Below are 21,426 nucleotides of genomic sequence, written 5' to 3' on the forward strand. Positions count from 1 at the left end.
CCCAACCGAGCCACCTGTCCACCTGACGGGCCCACCAGCAGGAAGGACGACGGTGACCCACAGGGTCTCGGGCTATCTCCCGACACAAGCCAACTGCCATCATGCACTAACCATGAGCCACGCCAAGCGGACAGCCAAGCGACCACCGAGGACGTTCAGCATTACGACCCGAACGCCCTCAAAGCGCCAATTGCCGCAGTGCCAACGGCCGAGACGGCAACTGCCTCTGTCTCAAGCACAGCTCTAACCGCTACAGCGCTAGCAGTCAAGACTGCCTCTGTCCCCGCCCCAAGCGTGAGCACACCGTTAGAGACCAAGAAATACGAACCTAGCATCGCGCAGACAGGGAACAAGGAGAGCACCACTTTAGCCCCAATGAGTGGCCAAGTCGCCACGCTCCACCTTGTCCTTTGTGTGAACTCGTCTCGACGAGCGTGTGCATGTATTACAGCAGCAGACCATCGCCGGGAAGACATCCCACCCGGCGCCCAGGAGAGGCGATAATGTCCTGCTCGATGGAGAGCCGCTGCAGATCAACGAGATGAAACCGAACAAAGCCAGGCCGACTAGCCTAGGCCGGCTAGGTTTAGCCATTCTGGTAATCTCACTGGCAGCCGCAGTTGTTAATCACACTGGCAACCGCTAATGATCACCGCGGGCAGTCAGAAGATCTGCGCCTATCGGAGGAACGACTGGTTGGTACCAATCGACCCGAGCACGTCCCAGCCTGGCAACCCGCCAGGACCACAAACGAGACCCCGCGCAGCCAAGGCCAAAGTTCCCGGTGGAGCGGGCCTGTGACGTGAGCGCATAATTAAACGCAAAGAACATCCATGATTCTGCCACAAGTGATTTATTGTTTTATTGTTCATTGGCATGGATCCGCAATGTATACGTATCTCTGCTTTCACTGCCAGGGCATGTCTGATATATACGTATCTCTGCTTTCACTGCCAGGGCATGTATACAATGTATACGTATCTCTGCTTTCACTGCCAGGGCATGTCGGATATATATACGTATCTCTGCTTTCACTGCCAGGGCATGTATACAATGTATACGTATCTCTGCTTTCACTGCCAGGGCATGTATACAATGTATACGTATCTCTGCTTTCACTGCCAGGGCATGTATACAATGTATACGTATCTCTGCTTTCACTGCCAGGGCATGTATACAATGGATACGTATCTCTGCTTTCACTGCCAGGGCATGTATACAATGGATACGTATCTCTGCTTTCACTGCCAGGGCATGTATACAATGTATACGTATCTCTGCTTTCACTGCCAGGGCATGCATACAATGTATACGTATCTCTGCTTTCACTGCCAGGGCATGTCTGATATATACGTATCTCTGCTTTCACTGCCAGGGCATGCATACAATGTATACGTATCTCTGCTTTCACTGCCAGGGCATGTCTGATATATACGTATCTCTGCTTTCACTGCCAGGGCATGTCTGATATATACGTATCTCTGCTTTCACTGCCAGGGCATGTATACAATGTATACGTATCTCTGCTTTCACTGCCAGGGCATGCATACAATGTATACGTATCTCTGCTTTCACTGCCAGGGCATGTCTGATATATACGTATCTCTGCTTTCACTGCCAGGGCATGTATACAATGTATACGTATCTCTGCTTTCACTGCCAGGGCATGTATACAATGTATACGTATCTCTGCTTTCACTGCCAGGGCATATCTGATATATACGTATCTCTCCTTTCACTGCCAGGGCATGTCTGATATATACGTATCTCTCCTTTCACTGCCAGGGCATGTCTGATGGAGGTTTGTAGCAGATTCTCAGATGGGGGTCGGTGGCCAAATACATATATTTTTGGGGTGTCCTTGACATGAAAATGTTTCATAGAAACAGAGAGTATTTCTGAAAACTGTCATGATTTAGAAGACAATTTGAAGAATGGTCCCTCAGGACTCTGGGTTGTGTTTACTGTTTACTCAACCCATTTTGACCCACTATACTTGTCCCACACCAAACCCCTGGCTTCATGCTCTTGTTTTACACTCTGATGTAGTTAATGATACACAAAGCGTTCACGTTCCCATTAACTCATTGATCATTATTGCTTCAATATGGCCAAGACCTGCTAGGTCGTGCCAAAACGGTTTGACCATTACTGGAATTCCCGGGAAGATTTATTGTTCTGCTCTCTCTGTGAGTGATTCCATGGCTGCGGCTTGGTGCCCATCTTTATTGATCCCACCAGGGACGTTGAGTTGCCATAGCAGCAGTGTTGTTGTTTTCCTCGACTAATACTATGACAAAAAGGTTTCGTCGACTACCTTTTTGAGTGGTGCAACCACTCCAAGGAACAGCAATGTCCGCCTATGTGTTCAACTATGTATGTGTTCAACTTTGTATGTGTTAATGAGCACGAGTATGACTATTAGTACCAGTAGGGGCGCTGTTGTGCCAGAGAGAGAGAGAGAGACTAAGCTATGATGACTAAATATACTGACAATTTTGTCAACTGGACTAAAATGTTAGGAAGGGACTAGTGGACAAGAGATCCAGTATACGTCATTTTACACTTGGTTGCATGCTGAAAATAGCTGATCTACAAGCTGACACCCGCATGGCTTGTCAATTATTGCCAATTAGTGTAAGGAGCACAGGTTTGTGGTAGTCTACAATAGGGGTTCTCAACCTGGGGGTCGATTATTAAAAAGGTTCCGGCGAGCCAACCCGTGTCCGAAATGGTCGAGAAATGACAGAGTGTGGGGGTCCTCGGGGGGGTCCCTGTACTGTACTGTACTGTACTAATTTTGATGTGACTGTGCTGCTAGGTACTTGACTAATAATTATAGCTCTTCATTTGTTCATTTTTTTTGTATTCACAGAATGGGACAAAGAAATCCTGGGACTTCATGCGAACCCATGACAGGTAAATAAAAGTGTGTGTGTGTGTGTGTGTGTGTGTGTGTGTTGCATAAAGGGCGGGAAGTGAGGAGCGCACACGTCGTTGCCTGGATGAACGAGAGGTCTGCTACAGGTCTTCTCAAGAGGGGCGCGACAACGCAAGCGTAAAAAAACCAACTAAACAGAATCCAGGTCTGGTGAGGTCTGGTTTACTCAGAGATGTTGATTATAAAGCAGGCGATACAGGTTGAGGGGTACGACAGCCGAGCACTTTCTGTGCCATTGTTTTTCTATGCCCCCCCCCCACCTAGCATTGTCGCTACCCTGGGCTTGATATGACAAAGATCTCATGTTTTCTCGCTGCATGCTTTGACAACTGAGATGTTTAAAGACAAGACATACTTTACAAACATTCACATCACATATATACACACAAACCCTCCCCACCCCCCCATTCAAATGAAATAAAAAAATGAAAAATAAGAATACACTTAACACAGAAACAAAAACAAAACAAAACGTACAAATGTCACGGGTGTTAACCTCAAATACGAATTCGTAAAAACTGTTGATCTCTGCATTCAAGGTTTTGAATGGTGTGACATCAACTCCATATGCCTTTGAAATAAACCCTTTGGGGAGAATTTATGAGTGTTTGCTGTCTGCAATTACTCAAAGATTGATGGAACCTGTCATGGTGTGGAGCGTTGGGTCAAACTACCACACCTTGGAGCTAAAATAGCGACGGCAAATGAAAATGTAGCCTTTCAACTTTAATGATTTAAAGATTTACGATTTTGCTCAATCGACTGAAGGTGATTACGCATCGTTCGACACGACACTTTGCTCGCCTAAGCTTGCTTTGCGTTGCCTCTCGAGGTTTTTTTAATAGGTTTTTTTTAATATAATATATTTGCATACATGTGTTTTTGAGTTGTGCAACCACTCTGGGTCCCTGGCTGGCTGGCTGTGCGAGCATGAAATAGGAATTTCGTGCACACACACACGCACGCACGCACACACACACACACACACACATTAACTGTATCTATGATGATTTGGGGTGTTACAGTACAGTACAGTACAGTACAGTAGAGGGACCCCCTGGGGACCCCCACACGGTAACTCTGTCATTTCTCGACCATTTCGGACGCGGGGCGGCTCACCAGAACCGGGCCGGCCCCCTGTACACGTTACTGGGGGTCTGGATGTTCCAGGGACCCCCACATGGTAACTCTGTCATTTCTCGACCATTTCGGACGCGGGGCGGCTCACCAGAACCCGGCCGGCCCCCTGTGCGCGTGCATTCCTGTGGGTCAGGATGTTCCCGCCGGGGACCCCCACACGGAGTTGCACCACTCACTTCACACAGGTGTGAATTTCATTCTTTACACTGATCTACACTCTTCTCTTGAGTGAACCACATGAACCTTAGCGTCGCTTTTCTGGGCATACAGAACATTTGCCAAAAATAGCCACCACTCTACAAGCTCACATGCTTGTACAGTACCTTGTAGTAGAGCTTATAGATGGGGCCACTATAACAGAAATATCACACATTTCTGTCAAATCAAAGAGCTTGCTATATTACCCAGCTATTTAGCCAAAAGTTATCCCAATGCCCCCAGGTAGGTCGTCTCTCCTTTCCGTCCTCTTATAAGACCCCCAGGAGAGGGCATTTATTTAACTGTAACAGATCGTACCATAGAGAAAAGCAGCAATAAACCTCAGTCCCATATTTCCCTGAGAAAATAGCCCAGAGGTGCATTCAGATCTGCACCTTTTAGGAGGTAATTCTACCATGACGGCTAGCCCCCTAGCCAGGTCCTCGCTGCCGTGGGGGAAACCTGGTATCTCCAGACATAAACTGTTAACTTTTCAGGAAAATGGAAAAAGGAAGCTGTGTTCCAGTGCATTCCAATGTAGTTATTATAAGCTCTTTAAAGGAGAATTCCATGCTAGAAGGCTTTCTTACCTTTATTTGTAGTTGTTACGTCCCCACCAAAGAGATCCAGTTGTTATTTTGTGCAAAAGTGCATTATTGGCTATTTCTCCTAATATAAGCCCTCAATGGGGGTTGGGTTTTTGTGCTAATTCGCTTATTTCCATCGAAATAAGTAGTAAAGTGTGCCGCTTTGATTGAGCGATGGAAATAAGCGAATTAGCACAACGCCCCAATGCCCCATTCAATTCAATTCATATTCTTATAATGGGGAAAATAGCCAATAATGCGCTTTTGCACAAAATAACACCTGGACCTCTTTGGTGGGGACGTAACGACTACAAATAAAGGTAAGAAAGCCTTCTAGCATGGAATACATACGGTACACGTAACCACTTTCACCATTTTTCAAATCTACAAGCTCACAACACATTGCATTATGACCGCTTGTAGATGAGCTATTTAGTCCACTTTTGTGACACTGTAGTATGACGAGATATAGCTAAAAAACATGAACGTTGAAATATGGATATACAAGGTTTCTGCTCGACAGCAACGATATGTTGACACTAGGAACCGAATTGTTCATTAAAATGTATAACTTCAAATTGTAACACCCGAGACAATTGGCACATCGAGAAATATGCTGTATAATTCCCCACAATAAATTTGTTTAACCCATTCTGACCGGGCACCCATTTTGGTGTCGGCATCATGTTATGCTTTAGCTATTTAAAAATAGCAGATCTACAAGCTCATATCGCGCCACCGAGTGGCGCGATACGAGCTTGTAGGTCTGCTATTTTTGAAAAATCGAAGAACGACTGACATTTTTTAGAATCTGATCTCAGGTCAGAATGGGTTCATCAGACCAGTGTGTGTCCGGCGGAAACCTCGTATGAATCTGATCTCAGGTCAGAATGGGTTAAATTAAAAAAAGTTGTTTGTTTGAACCAAAATCACTTCATATCATCTGTGTGACACGATGATTATTATGAATATCTAAAAAAAAAAAATCCCCATGTCTGTTAGTTAGTTTGACACCTAGGTGTTTATGGGAGCAGTGGAATAATGGTATGTGTTTATGACCTGTTAGTGTTCTCTGTGTGTGTGTGTGTGTGTGTGTGTGTGTGTGTGTGTGGCCTGGAGCCAACTGAAAGGTAAAGTCATTTGGAAGCAGGCATATGTGGATGTCTTTAGTGGAGGGACAGTAGCCATGCTGTGTTGAACCTTCCCCTCCAGGGGGGTTCGGGGTAGGCCTAGGTCACTGGATGCTAATACAGTACGTGTCCCCTCTGGGGAGGACATTGTGACGTCTCGTATCTATCAAAGCACTTCTTTTGACTCTTTGTTTAGACAAAGGTAGCAGAAATCATTATTCAATGATGCTCATACACAATGTGTGCCAAACCACCCCACAGAGACACCTTGGAATGCTACTGTTGTTGGGTAGCTATTTAACCTTCTGTGCTTTCTTTTGACTTTAACGTAGATTCACTACAGGTGGCTCATTTGCCGCAGTTGCAATAAAATGTTTTGTAGGTTTATCCCCTACTGACTGATTCAAAGGGTTCAGCATAGGTGCATTAAGATGGTTTGACGTGGGAACGATTCTCCAAATGTCTTCTAAATCATGACAGTTTTCTGAAAAACCCATGTTTCTATGTCAGTGGCGCTCAACAATTTCATGTCAAGGACCCCCAGAATTATCTGTATTTGGCCACCGAGTGGCGCGCTATGATCTTGCAGATCTGCTATTTTTCAATAGCTAAATTATAACAATGTTTAAAACACCAACGGGGGTTCCCGCCCAAAATGGGTTAAGATGGATTGACATCATGGATCATAATCCGTGATTATTATTATAAGTTTGACTGTTTTGAGATGGGATCTTGATTCTTTATATCATTCAATTTCGTTGTCTTGTACAATGACATCCTGATTCTAATATAATTCATGGTAGATTGTTATTCATACTGCTGTGGGCTGAAGAATAAACCTGGTTATTGGCACGGTTGCTTTGCACAAAAGAGAGAATCCTTTTGAAGGAGAGGTGAGAGGCTCAGTCCCCCCGCAGAAGATATTCTGTGCATCAACTGTGTCCTAAAAATCTCAAAATAGGTTTATCCACATGAGCAGAAAAAAACGTTTTTCTTATAACAAAGTATATAATTATTTATAGTTCTAAGTTGATTTGGTTTCTTGTCTAGTCAACTTAAATAAAGCACATCAACAGATTGTCAACCCGCCAAGCCAAAATGTCCCTCTTTGACAAGCGCGCTGTACTGTAGCCAAACAACACACAGTCACTGAAGCGCGGAAAGACCCTCTCCACTGTTTTCTATCTCGTGTGTGTGTGTGTGTGTGTGTGTGTGTGTGTGTGTGTGTGTGTGTGTGTGTGTGTGTGTGTGTGTGTGTGTGTGTGTGTGTGTGTGTGTGTGTGTGTGTGTGTGTGTGTGTGTGTGTGTGTGTGTGTGTGTGTGTGTGTGTGTCTGTGTCTGTGTCTACTGCCGCGCACACTTTTCCCGCTGTCCGGCCCCGGAAGCCCCGCCGAGAGAACTCCAAGCTTAACGGCGCGTGAAATGTCCCGAGCACCCGTTCAGCCTGCTTCTTGGTTTAAACATTAGCGCAGGTTTTTTTCGGGGAGGGAAGCGGGCCGGGCCACACAGCAGTAATGGCACGGAACAAACGGTTCAAGGCTCAGACCTGCAGCCCTCGCGGGAAAACTTCCATGCCCCGGGCCTGCGTTCCCCCCCCCCCCCCCCCCCCCCACTTCTGGCTGGGATCTGTACCTCTGCTTGTACTGGAGACATGGAGAGATGTTCTGGCGCTAAGACTTCTGTACTCCACTATAAGACTTCTGTACTCCACTATAAGACTTCTGCACTCCACTATAAGACTTCTGTAGACTTCTCTACTCCACTATAAGACTTCTCTACTCCACTATAAGACTTCTGTACTCCTCTATAAGACTTCTGTACTCCTCTATAAGACTTCTGTACTCCACTATAAGACTTCTGTACTCCACTATAAGACTTCTGTACTCCACTATAAGACTTCTGTAGTCCACTATAAGACTTCTGTACTCCACTATAAGACTTCTGTACTCCACTATAAGACTTCTGTACTCCACTATAAGACTTCTGTACTCCTCTATAAGACTTCTGTAGTCCACTATAAGACTTCTGTAGTCCACTATAAGACTTCTGTACTCCTCTATAAGACTTCTGTACTCCACTATAAGACTTCTGTACTCCACTATAAGACTTCTGTACTCCTCTATAAGACTTCTGTACTCCACTATAAGACTTCTGTACTCCACTATAAGACTTCTGTACTCCACTATAAGACTTCTGTACTCCACTATAAGACTTCTGTACTCCACTATAAGACTTCTGTACTCCACTATAAGACTTCTGTAGTCCACTATAAGACTTCTGTACTCCACTATGAGACTTCTGTACTCCACTATGAGACTTCTGTACTCCTCTATAAGACTTCTGTAGTCCACTATAAGACTTCTGTACTCCACTATAAGACTTCTGTAGTCCACTATAAGACTTCTGTACTCCTCTATAAGACTTCTGTAGTCCACTATAAGACTTCTGTACTCCACTATAAGACTTCTGTACTCCACTATGAGACTTCTGTACTCCTCTATAAGACTTCTGTACTCCTCTATAAGACTTCTGTAGTCCACTATAAGACTTCTGTACTCCACTATAAGACTTCTGTACTCCACTATAAGACTTCTGTACTCCTCTATTAGACTTCTGTACTCCACTATAAGACTTCTGTAGTCCACTATAAGACTTCTGTACTCCACTATAAGACTTCTGTACTCCACTATAAGACTTCTGTACTCCTCTATAAGACTTCTGTACTCCACTATAAGACTTCTGTAGTCCACTATAAGACTTCTGTACTCCACTATAAGACTTCTGTACTCCACTATAAGACTTCTGTACTCCTCTATAAGACTTCTGTACTCCTCTATAAGACTTCTGTACTCCACTATAAGACTTCTGTAGTCCACTATAAGACTTCTGTACTCCACTATAAGACTTCTGTAGTCCACTATAAGACTTCTGTACTCCTCTATAAGACTTCTGTACTCCACTATAAGACTTCTGTAGTCCACTATAAGACTTCTGTACTCCTCTATAAGACTTCTGTACTCCACTATAAGACTTCTGTAGTCCACTATAAGACTTCTGTACTCCACTATAAGACTTCTGTAGTCCACTATAAGACTTCTGTACTCCACTATAAGACTTCTGTAGTCCACTATAAGACTTCTGTAGTCCACTATAAGACTTCTGTACTCCACTATAAGACTTCTGTAGTCCACTATAAGACTTCTGTAGTCCACTATAAGACTTCTGTACTCCACTATAAGACTTCTGTACTCCACTATAAGACTTCTGTACTCCACTATAAGACTTCTGTACTCCACTATAAGACTTCTGTACTCCACTATAAGACTTCTGTAGTCCACTATAAGACTTCTGTACTCCTCTATAAGACTTCTGTACTCCACTATAAGACTTCTGTACTCCACTATAAGACTTCTGTACTCCTCTATAAGACTTCTCTACTCCTCTATAAGACTTCTGTACTCCACTATAAGACTTCTGTACTCCACTATAAGACTTCTGTACTCCACTATAAGACTTCTGTAGTCCACTATAAGACTTCTGTACTCCACTATAAGACTTCTGTACTCCACTATAAGACTTCTGTAGTCCACTATAAGACTTCTGTACTCCACTATAAGACTTCTGTACTCCACTATAAGACTTCTGTACTCCACTATAAGACTTCTGTACTCCACTATAAGACTTCTGTACTCCACTATAAGACTTCTGTACTCCACTATAAGACTTCTGTAGTCCACTATAAGACTTCTGTACTCCTCTATAAGACTTCTGTACTCCACTATAAGACTTCTGTACTCCACTATAAGACTTCTGTACTCCTCTATAAGACTTCTCTACTCCTCTATAAGACTTCTGTACTCCACTATAAGACTTCTGTACTCCTCTATAAGACTTCTGTACTCCACTATAAGACTTCTGTAGTCCACTATAAGACTTCTGTACTCCACTATAAGACTTCTGTACTCCACTATAAGACTTCTGTAGTCCACTATAAGACTTCTGTACTCCACTATAAGACTTCTGTACTCCACTATAAGACTTCTGTACTCCACTATAAGACTTCTGTAGTCCACTATAAGACTTCTGTACTCCACTATAAGACTTCTGTACTCCACTATAAGACTTCTGTACTCCACTATAAGACTTCTGTACTCCTCTATAAGACTTCTCTACTCCTCTATAAGACTTCTGTACTCCTCTATAAGACTTCTGTACTCCTCTATAAGACTTCTGTACTCCTCTATAAGACTTCTGTACTCCTCTATAAGACTTCTGTACTCCACTATAAGACTTCTGTACTCCTCTATAAGACTTCTCTACTCCTCTATAAGACTTCTGTACTCCTCTATAAGACTTCTGTAGTCCTCTATAAGACTTCTGTAGTCCACTATAAGACTTCTCTACTCCACTATAAGACTTCTGTACTCCTCTATAAGACTTCTGTACTCCTCTATAAGACTTCTGTACTCCACTATGAGACTTCTCTACTCCACTATAAGACTTCTGTACTCCACTATAAGACTTCTGTACTCCACTATAAGACTTCTGTAGTCCACTATAAGACTTCTGTACTCCACTATAAGACTTCTGTACTCCACTATAAGACTTCTGTACTCCTCTATAAGACTTCTGTACTCCTCTATAAGACTTCTGTACTCCTCTATAAGACTTCTGTACTCCACTATAAGACTTCTGTAGTCCACTATAAGACTTCTGTACTCCTCTATAAGACTTCTGTACTCCACTATAAGACTTCTGTACTCCACTATAAGACTTCTGTACTCCACTATAAGACTTCTGTAGTCCACTATAAGACTTCTGTACTCCTCTATAAGACTTCTGTACTCCACTATAAGACTTCTGTACTCCTCTATAAGACTTCTGTACTCCACTATAAGACTTCTGTAGTCCACTATAAGACTTCTGTACTCCACTATAAGACTTCTGTACTCCTCTATAAGACTTCTGTACTCCTCTATAAGACTTCTGTACTCCACTATAAGACTTCTGTACTCCACTATAAGACTTCTGTACTCCTCTATAAGACTTCTGTACTCCTCTATAAGACTTCTGTACTCCTCTATAAGACTTCTGTACTCCTCTATAAGACTTCTGTACTCCTCTATAAGACTTCTGTACTCCTCTATAAGACTTCTGTAGTCCACTATAAGACTTCTGTACTCCTCTATAAGACTTCTGTACTCCTCTATAAGACTTCTGTACTCCTCTATAAGACTTCTGTACTCCTCTATAAGACTTCTGTACTCCTCTATAAGACTTCTGTACTCCTCTATAAGACTTCTGTACTCCTCTATAAGACTTCTGTACTCCTCTATAAGACTTCTGTACTCCTCTATAAGACTTCTGTACTCCTCTATAAGACTTCTGTACTCCACTATAAGACTTCTGTACTCCACTATAAGACTTCTGTACTCCACTATAAGACTTCTGTACTCCACTATAAGACTTCTGTACTCCTCTATAAGACTTCTGTACTCCACTATAAGACTTCTGTACTCCACTATAAGACTTCTGTACTCCTCTATAAGACTTCTGTACTCCTCTATAAGACTTCTGTACTCCTCTATAAGACTTCTGTACTCCACTATAAGACTTCTGTAGTCCTCTATAAGACTTCTGTACTCCACTATAAGACTTCTGTACTCCACTATAAGACTTCTGTACTCCTCTATAAGACTTCTGTACTCCTCTATAAGACTTCTGTACTCCTCTATAAGACTTCTGTACTCCACTATAAGACTTCTGTAGTCCACTATAAGACTTCTGTACTCCACTATAAGACTTCTGTACTCCACTATAAGACTTCTGTACTCCACTATAAGACTTCTGTACTCCACTATGAGACTTCTGTACTCCACTATAAGACTTCTGTACTCCACTATGAGACTTCTGTACTCCACTATAAGACTTCTGTACTCCACTATAAGACTTCTGTACTCCACTATAAGACTTCTGTACTCCACTATAAGACTTCTGTAGTCCACTATAAGACTTCTGTACTCCACTATAAGACTTCTGTACTCCTCTATAAGACTTCTGTACTCCTCTATAAGACTTCTGTACTCCTCTATAAGACTTCTGTACTCCACTATAAGACTTCTGTACTCCACTATAAGACTTCTGTACTCCTCTATAAGACTTCTGTAGTCCACTATAAGACTTCTGTACTCCACTATAAGACTTCTGTACTCCTCTATAAGACTTCTGTACTCCTCTATAAGACTTCTGTACTCCACTATGAGACTTCTGTACTCCACTATAAGACTTCTGTACTCCACTATAAGACTTCTGTAGTCCACTATAAGACTTCTGTACTCCTCTATAAGACTTCTGTAGTCCACTATAAGACTTCTGTACTCCACTATAAGACTTCTGTACTCCTCTATAAGACTTCTGTACTCCTCTATAAGACTTCTGTACTCCACTATGAGACTTCTGTACTCCACTATAAGACTTCTGTACTCCACTATAAGACTTCTGTAGTCCACTATAAGACTTCTGTACTCCACTATAAGACTTCTGTACTCCACTATAAGACTTCTGTACTCCTCTATAAGACTTCTGTACTCCACTATAAGACTTCTGTACTCCACTATAAGACTTCTGTACTCCACTATGAGACTTCTGTACTCCACTATAAGACTTCTGTACTCCACTATAAGACTTCTGTAGTCCACTATAAGACTTCTGTACTCCACTATAAGACTTCTGTACTCCACTATAAGACTTCTGTACTCCACTATAAGACTTCTGTACTCCTCTATAAGACTTCTGTACTCCTCTATAAGACTTCTGTACTCCTCTATAAGACTTCTGTACTCCACTATAAGACTTCTGTACTCCACTATAAGACTTCTGTACTCCACTATAAGACTTCTGTAGTCCACTATAAGACTTCTGTAGTCCACTATAAGACTTCTGTACTCCACTATAAGACTTCTGTACTCCACTATAATACTTCTGTACTCCACTATAAGACTTCTGTACTCCACTATAAGACTTCTCTACTCCACTATAAGACTTCTGTACTCCTCTATAAGACTTCTGTACTCTACTATAAGACTTCTGTACTCCACTATGAGACGTCTGTACTCCACTATGAGACTTCTGTACTCCACTATAAGACTTCTGTACTCCACTATAAGACTTCTGTACTCCACTATAAGACTTCTGTACTCCACTATAAGACTTCTGTACTCCACTATAAGACTTCTGTACTCCACTATAAGACTTCTGTACTCCACTATAAGACTTCTGTACTCCACTATAAGACTTCTGTACTCCTATAAGACTTGTGTACTCCACTATAAGACTTCTCTACTCCACTATAAGACTTGTGTACTCCTATAAGACTTCTGTACTCCACTATAAGACTTGTGTACTCCACTATAAGACTTCTCTACTCCTCTATAAGACTTCTGTACTCCTCTATAAGACTTCTTCTGTACTCATCATGGGTACGGTACACTAGGCCTTTCCTAGGAGAGGAGGATGTGAATGGAGGAGCGGGCTGTGTGAATGGCGGTGCGATGGAGAAAGAGGAAGAGGATGGAAAAGTGACAGGCAGGGGTTTCCATAGTCGGTGTCCAGATAAGAGGCCCCTGAATTGATTGTGTCCAGATAAGAGGCCCCTGATTTGACCGGGGGCTTTTTAAATCAGCTGGCCTCTTCCTCTCACACAGTATAACGCTGCTGATAACAGGGACCACACACACACTGACTGTAGACGTCTTGCACTGAGAAGTGAGATCCTTCAGGGACTCCCAGACTGTCACTGTTTTATTTTTTAATATAGCTGTCTGATCAGAGTGCAGTTACTGTACACCAAGGACACCCAAGACAGTGAACGACTTGGTATAGATACTACGGCCTGTAGTACCACTTGCCAAAATGACAGATCCACAAGCTCACAGTGTGAATGGTGGACAAGAATGCAAATGCAGCATGAGGTCAGTCCGCTGCCCCCCCCCAGGTTGGCAGAGGAAGTGTAGCGCCCAGGATTACATTAGATAATTGACACTGGGTGAAAAAATGGGTTTCAAAAATCGTGGGATAAAACATATTAACCCATTCTGAACGGGCACCCATTTTGGTGTCAGCATCATGTTATGCTTTAGCTATTGAAAAATAGCAGATCTACAAGCTCATATCGCGCCACCGAGTGGCGCGATACGAGCTTGTAGGTCTGCTATTTTTGAAAAATCAAAGAGCGACTGACATTTTTAGAATCTGATCTCAGGTCAGAATGGGTTCATCAGACCAGTGTGTGTCCGGTGGAAACCTCGTATGAATCTGATCTCAGGTCAGAATGGGTTAAAAAAAGAAGAAAGAATTGCAACACCGGCGTGGGGCGATATATGAAATGAATTGGTCTCTCTCTCTCTCTCTCTCTCTCTCTCTCTCTCTCTCTCTCTCTCTCTCTCTCTCTCACACTTTCTCGTCATGGGAAAGACAGGGCAGGGTTTCCTGCTGGCTCAGACGCTTCCGCTTTCCCAACACAGACCCCGGGCCTCAAGTCGCCACTGGCAGAAACACACACACACACACACACACACACACACACACACACACACACACACACACACACACACACACACCCCAGCGAAAACCACCTTTGTACACATGACTCAGTGATGGCAGTGATACACTGATAATGTATTGTGTATAAATGTAATGAAATGCTGCAAACCTTTCTCATGCATGGCCAAGATGGTACCCCAACTTTCAGCAGCCGTTCAAAGATTCCCCTAGGGTGGTTGGACAGAAACCAACGTGGGTTATGCTAGTGGACACATTTACACAAACACATTGGTGAAGAAACTTCTTGGTAAGAAATGTATTCCCAAGATTTGAGATTATTCTGATAATATTCCGTGACTAAAAAGCTTTTTCTACGACCCCTATAGGCAGCCTAGGCTGAGTTTGTTTTCCACTTTCCAGGTGAATGAAACTACAGCAGGGTCAAATAAAAACATGGCCGGCTGCCATCGCTGTGTACAAATAGTACACAGTGATCATTTAACCCATTCTGACCTGAGATCAGATTCATACGAGGTTTCCGCCGGACACACACTGGTCTGATGAACCCATTCTGACCTGAGATCAGATTCTAAAAATGTCAGTCGCTCTTCGATTTTTCAAAAATAGCAGACCTACAAGCTCGTATCGCGCCACTCGGTGGCGCGATATGAGCTTGTAGATCTGCTATTTTTAAATAGCTAAAGCATAACATGATGCTGACACCAAAATGGGTGCCCCGTTCAGAATGGGTTAAGCAACACAGCTGCAGCTAATCAAATTCATAATGGGTGTTGCTTGTACATCAGCATGCCCTTGGCTCTGGACACGCATAAATGTTCAGAGGGAAAGTTCTGCGAGTCCTTTCCGAAACTCGCAATGACGTTCATTTCTAGTTAAATAATAATGGTGTCATTTTAGATTTTAGCTATATATAGATAAATATATACAGCTACCGTACATTGGTTGGCTATGAAAACATAGCAGATATACAAGCACAGTGCTCTTTGTGAGCTTGTAGATATATTTTTTGGGGGGGGGAAATGTTTGAGAACCACTCGTATAGCAACACAAGTTTTTCATAAAACATTTGTAGAATTGGCCTCGCAGGTCTTAATGGGTGAAGTTTAGACGTCTTATATGGACCACACTTTAATCTCTGTTTAATCTCTCTCTCTCTCTCTCTCTCTCTCTCTCTCTCTCTCTCTCTCTCTCTCTCTCCTCTCTCTCTCATCTCTCTCTCTCTCTCTCTCTCTCTCTCTCTCTCTCTCTCTCTCTCTCTCTCTCTCTCTCCTCTCTCTCTCTCTCTCTCTCTCTCACAGCGTATCGGTGCTGATCTTCAACACTACCTCACACTGTTTCATCCTGGTCAAGCAGTTCCGCCCAGGTAACTCATCATCTGCTTCTTTTCCCGGTTCTGCTCCCAGTTAGATCCAACAGACAGAAGAACGTCACTACTTTGAACCCTCTGTCTGCACCTCAGACTGCACACTCTACTATCCTTTTTTCTTCTCCTTTCTTTCTTTCTTTTTATTTGTTTGTTTAATCCCAGTCTAATTCCTGCCAGGCTATATCTGGTTTGTTGGAACATCCTGTCTTCTAAAAAAAGAGTCCAGCCACTACAGTCCTCTCTGTTTATTCAACTGGATGAAAGCAACAATGCAGAGTCATAAATAGACTGCATGCAAGACACCCCGTTACAAAGCATCCTCCAGACTCCATTGTTGTATGCGAGCGCAACCTTTAGTACAGTGTGTCTGTATGTATGTATGCTTTTATATATATATATATATATATATATTTAAATATAGAACTGCCTCATCGATTGGGCGGTTCTCGAGATACGCTGGTGGTGACAGACTTGCACATACATGTACGTACGCAGAGTAGTAATTTTGTAGTAGGATTGTCGAGTGAAGAAGTTCAGACTGGTGTGAACGTCACTCAAAACAAGAGTTCAACTGGTGGCCAAACAGAACTGCATTACTCCAGGATGAACAATGTTTACCAAAACAACCAGTTTAAAAGCTACTTCCTAACCTTTTGCTTGGCTCAGCTCTCCTCGTGAACACTGTATAATAGGCCTGTCAAAAGAAATCCATTCGAGTTAGAATCGCGATTCTAATGCCGTCCGATTCAGAATCGATTCTCATTTTCCAAAAATCTTTTTTTTTTTCTTTTCTTTTTTTTTTTCTTGCACAAAATTTGTGCAAGGATTTTTTTTTTAATAATAATAATGGCCATAATGCATTGCATGCACAGGTACATTTGATGTACCTGTGCATGCAATGCATTATGGCCTGGGTTTCTGCATAGTGCATTTACTACCAGCTAAGCTAAGCCTGCCAATTGTATTTCTTTTAATACTAATGTATTGTTCTGGTATTGAGTGAGAAGAGATTTGTACTGGTTCAAATTTGTGCAAGCTAAATAAATGAGACATGTTCTTACTCTTGGATTTAACCTTTGTGTGTTTAAATCATTCAGTTGATAAATCTTTTACAATTATACAAGCTTTTTACTAAATGTACTCTGCTTTCATGCCAGAAGACTGGAGTAGATCATGCTAAAATTCTATTTAATTGTTTTTAATAAAAAAAAAAAAACTGCTTTAGAATCGGAAAAAAAAAAAAAAATTGAATCGAGAATCGGAAAAATCAAAAAGATCGTTTTTGAATCGAATCGTCACCCCAAGAATCGGAATCGAATCGAATGTGGGACACCTAAAGATTCGCAGCCCTACTGTATAACCAGATGGACGTTTCGGCACATGCGTAAATATAACAGACCAGAATTAAAGAATGTTATCTTCAAACCACACTATTGTCTTTCCCCTTTTCCCTTGTTCCCTCTGCTGTGGACAGCTGTATACATGTGTGAGTGGGAGAGAACCAAACCTCAGCCACCGCAGCCGGCCGAGCAGGCGGAGGAAAGCGCCTCGGCGTCCGAGGCTGCTGCTGCTGCTGCTGACCCAGAGTCTGCTGCTGCTGACCCAGAGTCTCAGGTAGGGCGCCGACATTACCACTCTGCTGACCCAGAGTCTGCTGCTGCTGACCCAGAGTCTCGGGTAGGGCGGAAACGTTACCATTACTTTTTCATCATCATCACTTTTCGACCGCGGTCGAGATCATGGATTTCACAAAGCCACGCCAGACTTTCCGGTCCTTCATTGCCACCCCCAGTCCCTGCTTTTACTGATGCATGTGTCCCTATTAGCGATGACATCAGGGAACGACAGTTTTCTACCTCTGGTCTGCTTTGAGGCAGGACTACCAGAGAATATATCCTCATTGTCAGCTCCGTAGCAGTGGCCGGCAAACTGTGTTCTTCTGGATCGGACCAGTGAAGAAACACGGTTACTTACTTTTTAGATGTATCATCTAAAAAGTATAATAATAATAATCTATATGATATTACTGCGTCCCGCGAGCGACAATCAACAATGGCGGACATTGTAAACAAAGAGGACATGCTAATTTGGAGCTGAAAAGGCCAGAGGGGGAGGGATTATACCAAGTAGGGCGACACATATGACCAAATCAGTTGGCCTGTTCTGAGAGCAATTTCCATAAAAACCCATATACATAATATGACGATTGTTCAAAATTGGGTATTTGTGTGGGGATAAACAAAATAGGCAAAAGTTTAAATTCATGGTGTAGGACCTTTAAAACACCCTTGGTGCCAGCCAGCGCCATAACCCGCGGCACCGCAGGTTATAATAATTAACCCATTCTGACCGGGCACCCATTTTGGTGTTGGCATCATGTTATGCTTTAGCTATTGAAAAATAGCAGATCTACAAGCTCGTATCGCGCCACCGAGTGGCGCGATACGAGCTTGTAGGTCTGCTATTTTTTTTTAAATCAAAGACACTTTTAGAATCTGATCTCAGATCAGAATGGGTTAATAATGAAACCGTCAGGATGTAATAGACATTTTTAGAATCTGATCTCAGGTCAGAATGGGTTAAGCATTATGGCATACTTCTTTGCACAGCGGTGACAGGCAACAGTAGTGAAAATGGCAGATATCGTCACCGTGAGCTTGTTTTAACTTTTCACGTAATGTCATGCACAAAAATTATCATATTATATTTCAATGTTATAATCGATTTCAATGAATTTAAGTTAATTGATTATCTGTCACCCCCCCCCCCCTAATCCCAGAAGAGCCAGGCGGCCTCAGAGAGTGCAGAGAGCTCCACTGCCCAGCCGCCTGCCTCGGCGGGCGTGACCTACGAGCTCTGTGCCGGCCTGGTGGACAAGCCTGACCTCTCCCTGGAGGAGATCGCCAGGCAGGAGATCCTGGAGGAGTGCGGCTACGATGTCCCTGTTGCCAAGCTGAGGAGGATCACCTCTTACAGGTGGGTCGGTCTGTCTGTCTGTCTGTCTGTCTGTCTGTCTGTCTGTCTGTCTGTCTGGTCGTTCTGTCGGGACATGAGACTAAGGGCTCCATTTTCGTCACCGCTAAACCCCTTATCCCTAAACTTCTTAGCCTTTTTTTTACTATTTTGCGAAACATTTTTGAATAGTTAAAATGGCCAGTCTACAAGCTGTCGTTCTACATTGTCGTGTCAATGTAGAATGGCTAGTTGAACTATTAAAAAATGTTTTTCAAAATAGTAAAAAAAAAAAAAAAAAGGCAAAGAATAAAAAGGTATAAGGGGTTTAGCGGTGACGAAAATGGAGCCCTAACAGTTATATCTTGCGCCCTTATCTCTAAACTTATTAGCCATTTTTTTACTACCGTATTTTAAAACATTTTAAAATAGTTCAAATAGCTGATCTACAAGCTCACAACGTGCTGTTGTAGATTGGCTAGTTGAACTATTTCTTGCAGTGTGTGTTATCCCTAGTCGGCGATCAATCGTTTAGTGTGAAAGCCACAAAGATAAAAAAACTCTTGTAGTGTGAAATACAAAACGATCTGATGACTCGCCGACAGTGTGTAGGGGGCGGGGCCATTACGTGATATTTGAAGTTTGGTAAAACATTGTGGCCATGATATTCATCATCTTTACTTGTCTTGGAGGGGTTAAAGGGATAGTTCAGATTTTTTTAACTTAAGTTGTATGAAATACTTTCCATTAATATAGTGGTTGCAACTGTATTAATTGATTGCCAGAGTCCCGTGGTGGGAGTTCTGCTCTGGTTTTGGTGAAATATCAAGTAGTTCCGGTCATTTTGTGGGGGGCACTGGGGGCCACACAGTAAAGGTAAATGAATCCACAAAACTAATACTCATTTGTATTGTTGACCCATTTAAAAAATATTAGTGCAACTTTCGTTCTTTTCTTTACCCCTCTATCACACAGAACCATGTTTTTTGTGTCCATATCACTACGCCCAAGAAATAGTTCCATGTGATGGAGGGGTCAAAGTTGAACGAAAGTCGCGCTGATTAGAAATAGGCCAACAATACAAATTAGGAAAAGGTTGGGAAAAGTGGATGACAAGTTCTGTCATGAATCTTTACATGACATTTATAAGAACTAAACAGCAGTCTTGATGTCATTGGTATTTCTATGGCCCCATCTAGCTGCTCTCCTGCTGCTTTTCCCAGTCATCCTCCCCAACTCCACCTGCTTACATCTGCTTGTATGTACGGTTGTGGAAATTATTATTTTATATTTTTTAAATTTTTGTGGCTTTCGCCTTTTATTTTATATTTCTTATGGAGGGACAGACCGCAGGCTGCCAGGAATCAAACCCGCGGCACACTGCCAGACTGGAGAACCACAAAAGCTCTAGTCTAGTCAGCCAAAATAAAATAAAACCTATTTCCATGCCATAACCATTATATTACATCGTATCAATATGTGAGTGATGACCCCCCTGAAGCAAAGAAATGCACTTAAAGCTTCCTAAATCACCAGGGAGCAATATACAGCAAGACCTTGCTTGGCCTACATGCCAAGCAAAAGAGAGAAATGAAAAGTTATGTAAATAATGTCAACGTGTTATGATCAGGTTACAGCCAGGTCGAGTCTACAGTAAAACATAAAAAGAGGTGCAGTTAAAGGCGCCCCACATTCAGTAACAGCTAGCACCTGTACAGTATTGACTGTCAACTTCACCCTTAAGTGTATGTTTGATTTGACTCGCACATCCCCTCTCGCTGTGTTGGTGGTGTCTACCTCCATTGGTATGTGTGGGTTGCTTCCATTAAATGGAAGGGTATCATCTCAACCCCCATGACTCCCATAAAGGCATATCTGACAGAGGCACTTGTTAACAGGAAACCAAAGGTCACAGAGTGTTACAGCTCCTACTGGAAAAACAAATAAAATTCCTGGAGAATGTTCAAGCTTAGCTTGGCGTGCGTGCGACGTGCGTGCGTCTGCAACTCTGCATGCTAGGCGCTCATCCATGATGTATCCATCCATATACAAGCAGAAGGGGGTACAGTACTGTACAGTACAGTACGTGTGCTTTGCTATCTGAAGTTTCATGAGGAGATTTGCTGACTTGAGAACATGTTAAAGCGTGCGCTGCCTCCGGTCAAATAAAAAACGTCAATAGTGGCCAAACGCTCAATTCTCCAAGTCGAAGTGTTATGGAGCAAATTGCAAATTACACACACTCGGGTCTACTTGAAGTGTTAAAGCTGCTATAAGCAATAATTTGTCAAAGTTTTAATGAAAATTAGTCTCCGTGACACATCTAGGGGCCACAATCTGGATACAAAGATTTTCCTAGAAGCTTTGTCATTGGTCGATTTGCCTGTCTGCTTCCTGATTGGTTAGTCATTGCGACCAGATTTCTTTTTTCGACCAACGACAAAGCTTCTAGGAACATCTTTGAGTGCAGATTGCGGCCCCTAGATGTGTGTGTCAAAGCAAATCTTTGAATATATATTCTTTCAGAGGGAAAGTTCTTAACTCAAATCT

The 21,426-nt window shown here is 42.6% G+C and overlaps 1 protein-coding gene across 1 annotated transcript in view; it reads left to right on the plus strand.

Annotated features, from left to right (window-relative positions):
• The window catches only part of nudt14 (nudix (nucleoside diphosphate linked moiety X)-type motif 14), a gene marked incomplete at its 3' end in the record, with an annotated part of 48,978 nt that overhangs the window by 26,489 nt on the left and 1,063 nt on the right, over positions 1–21,426 (plus strand). The window contains exons 2-5 of the mRNA XM_083790212.1: positions 2,876–2,919; positions 15,857–15,921; positions 17,399–17,538; positions 18,704–18,900. Coding sequence (XP_083646338.1) covers positions 2,876–2,919; positions 15,857–15,921; positions 17,399–17,538; positions 18,704–18,900 — 446 coding nt within the window. The remainder of the gene's footprint in view (positions 1–2,875; positions 2,920–15,856; positions 15,922–17,398; positions 17,539–18,703; positions 18,901–21,426) is intronic.

The sequence above is a fragment of the Protomyctophum parallelum genome (assembly GCF_964188405.1).
Source record: "Protomyctophum parallelum genome assembly, chromosome: 19".
Taxonomy (NCBI): domain Eukaryota; kingdom Metazoa; phylum Chordata; class Actinopteri; order Myctophiformes; family Myctophidae; genus Protomyctophum; species Protomyctophum parallelum.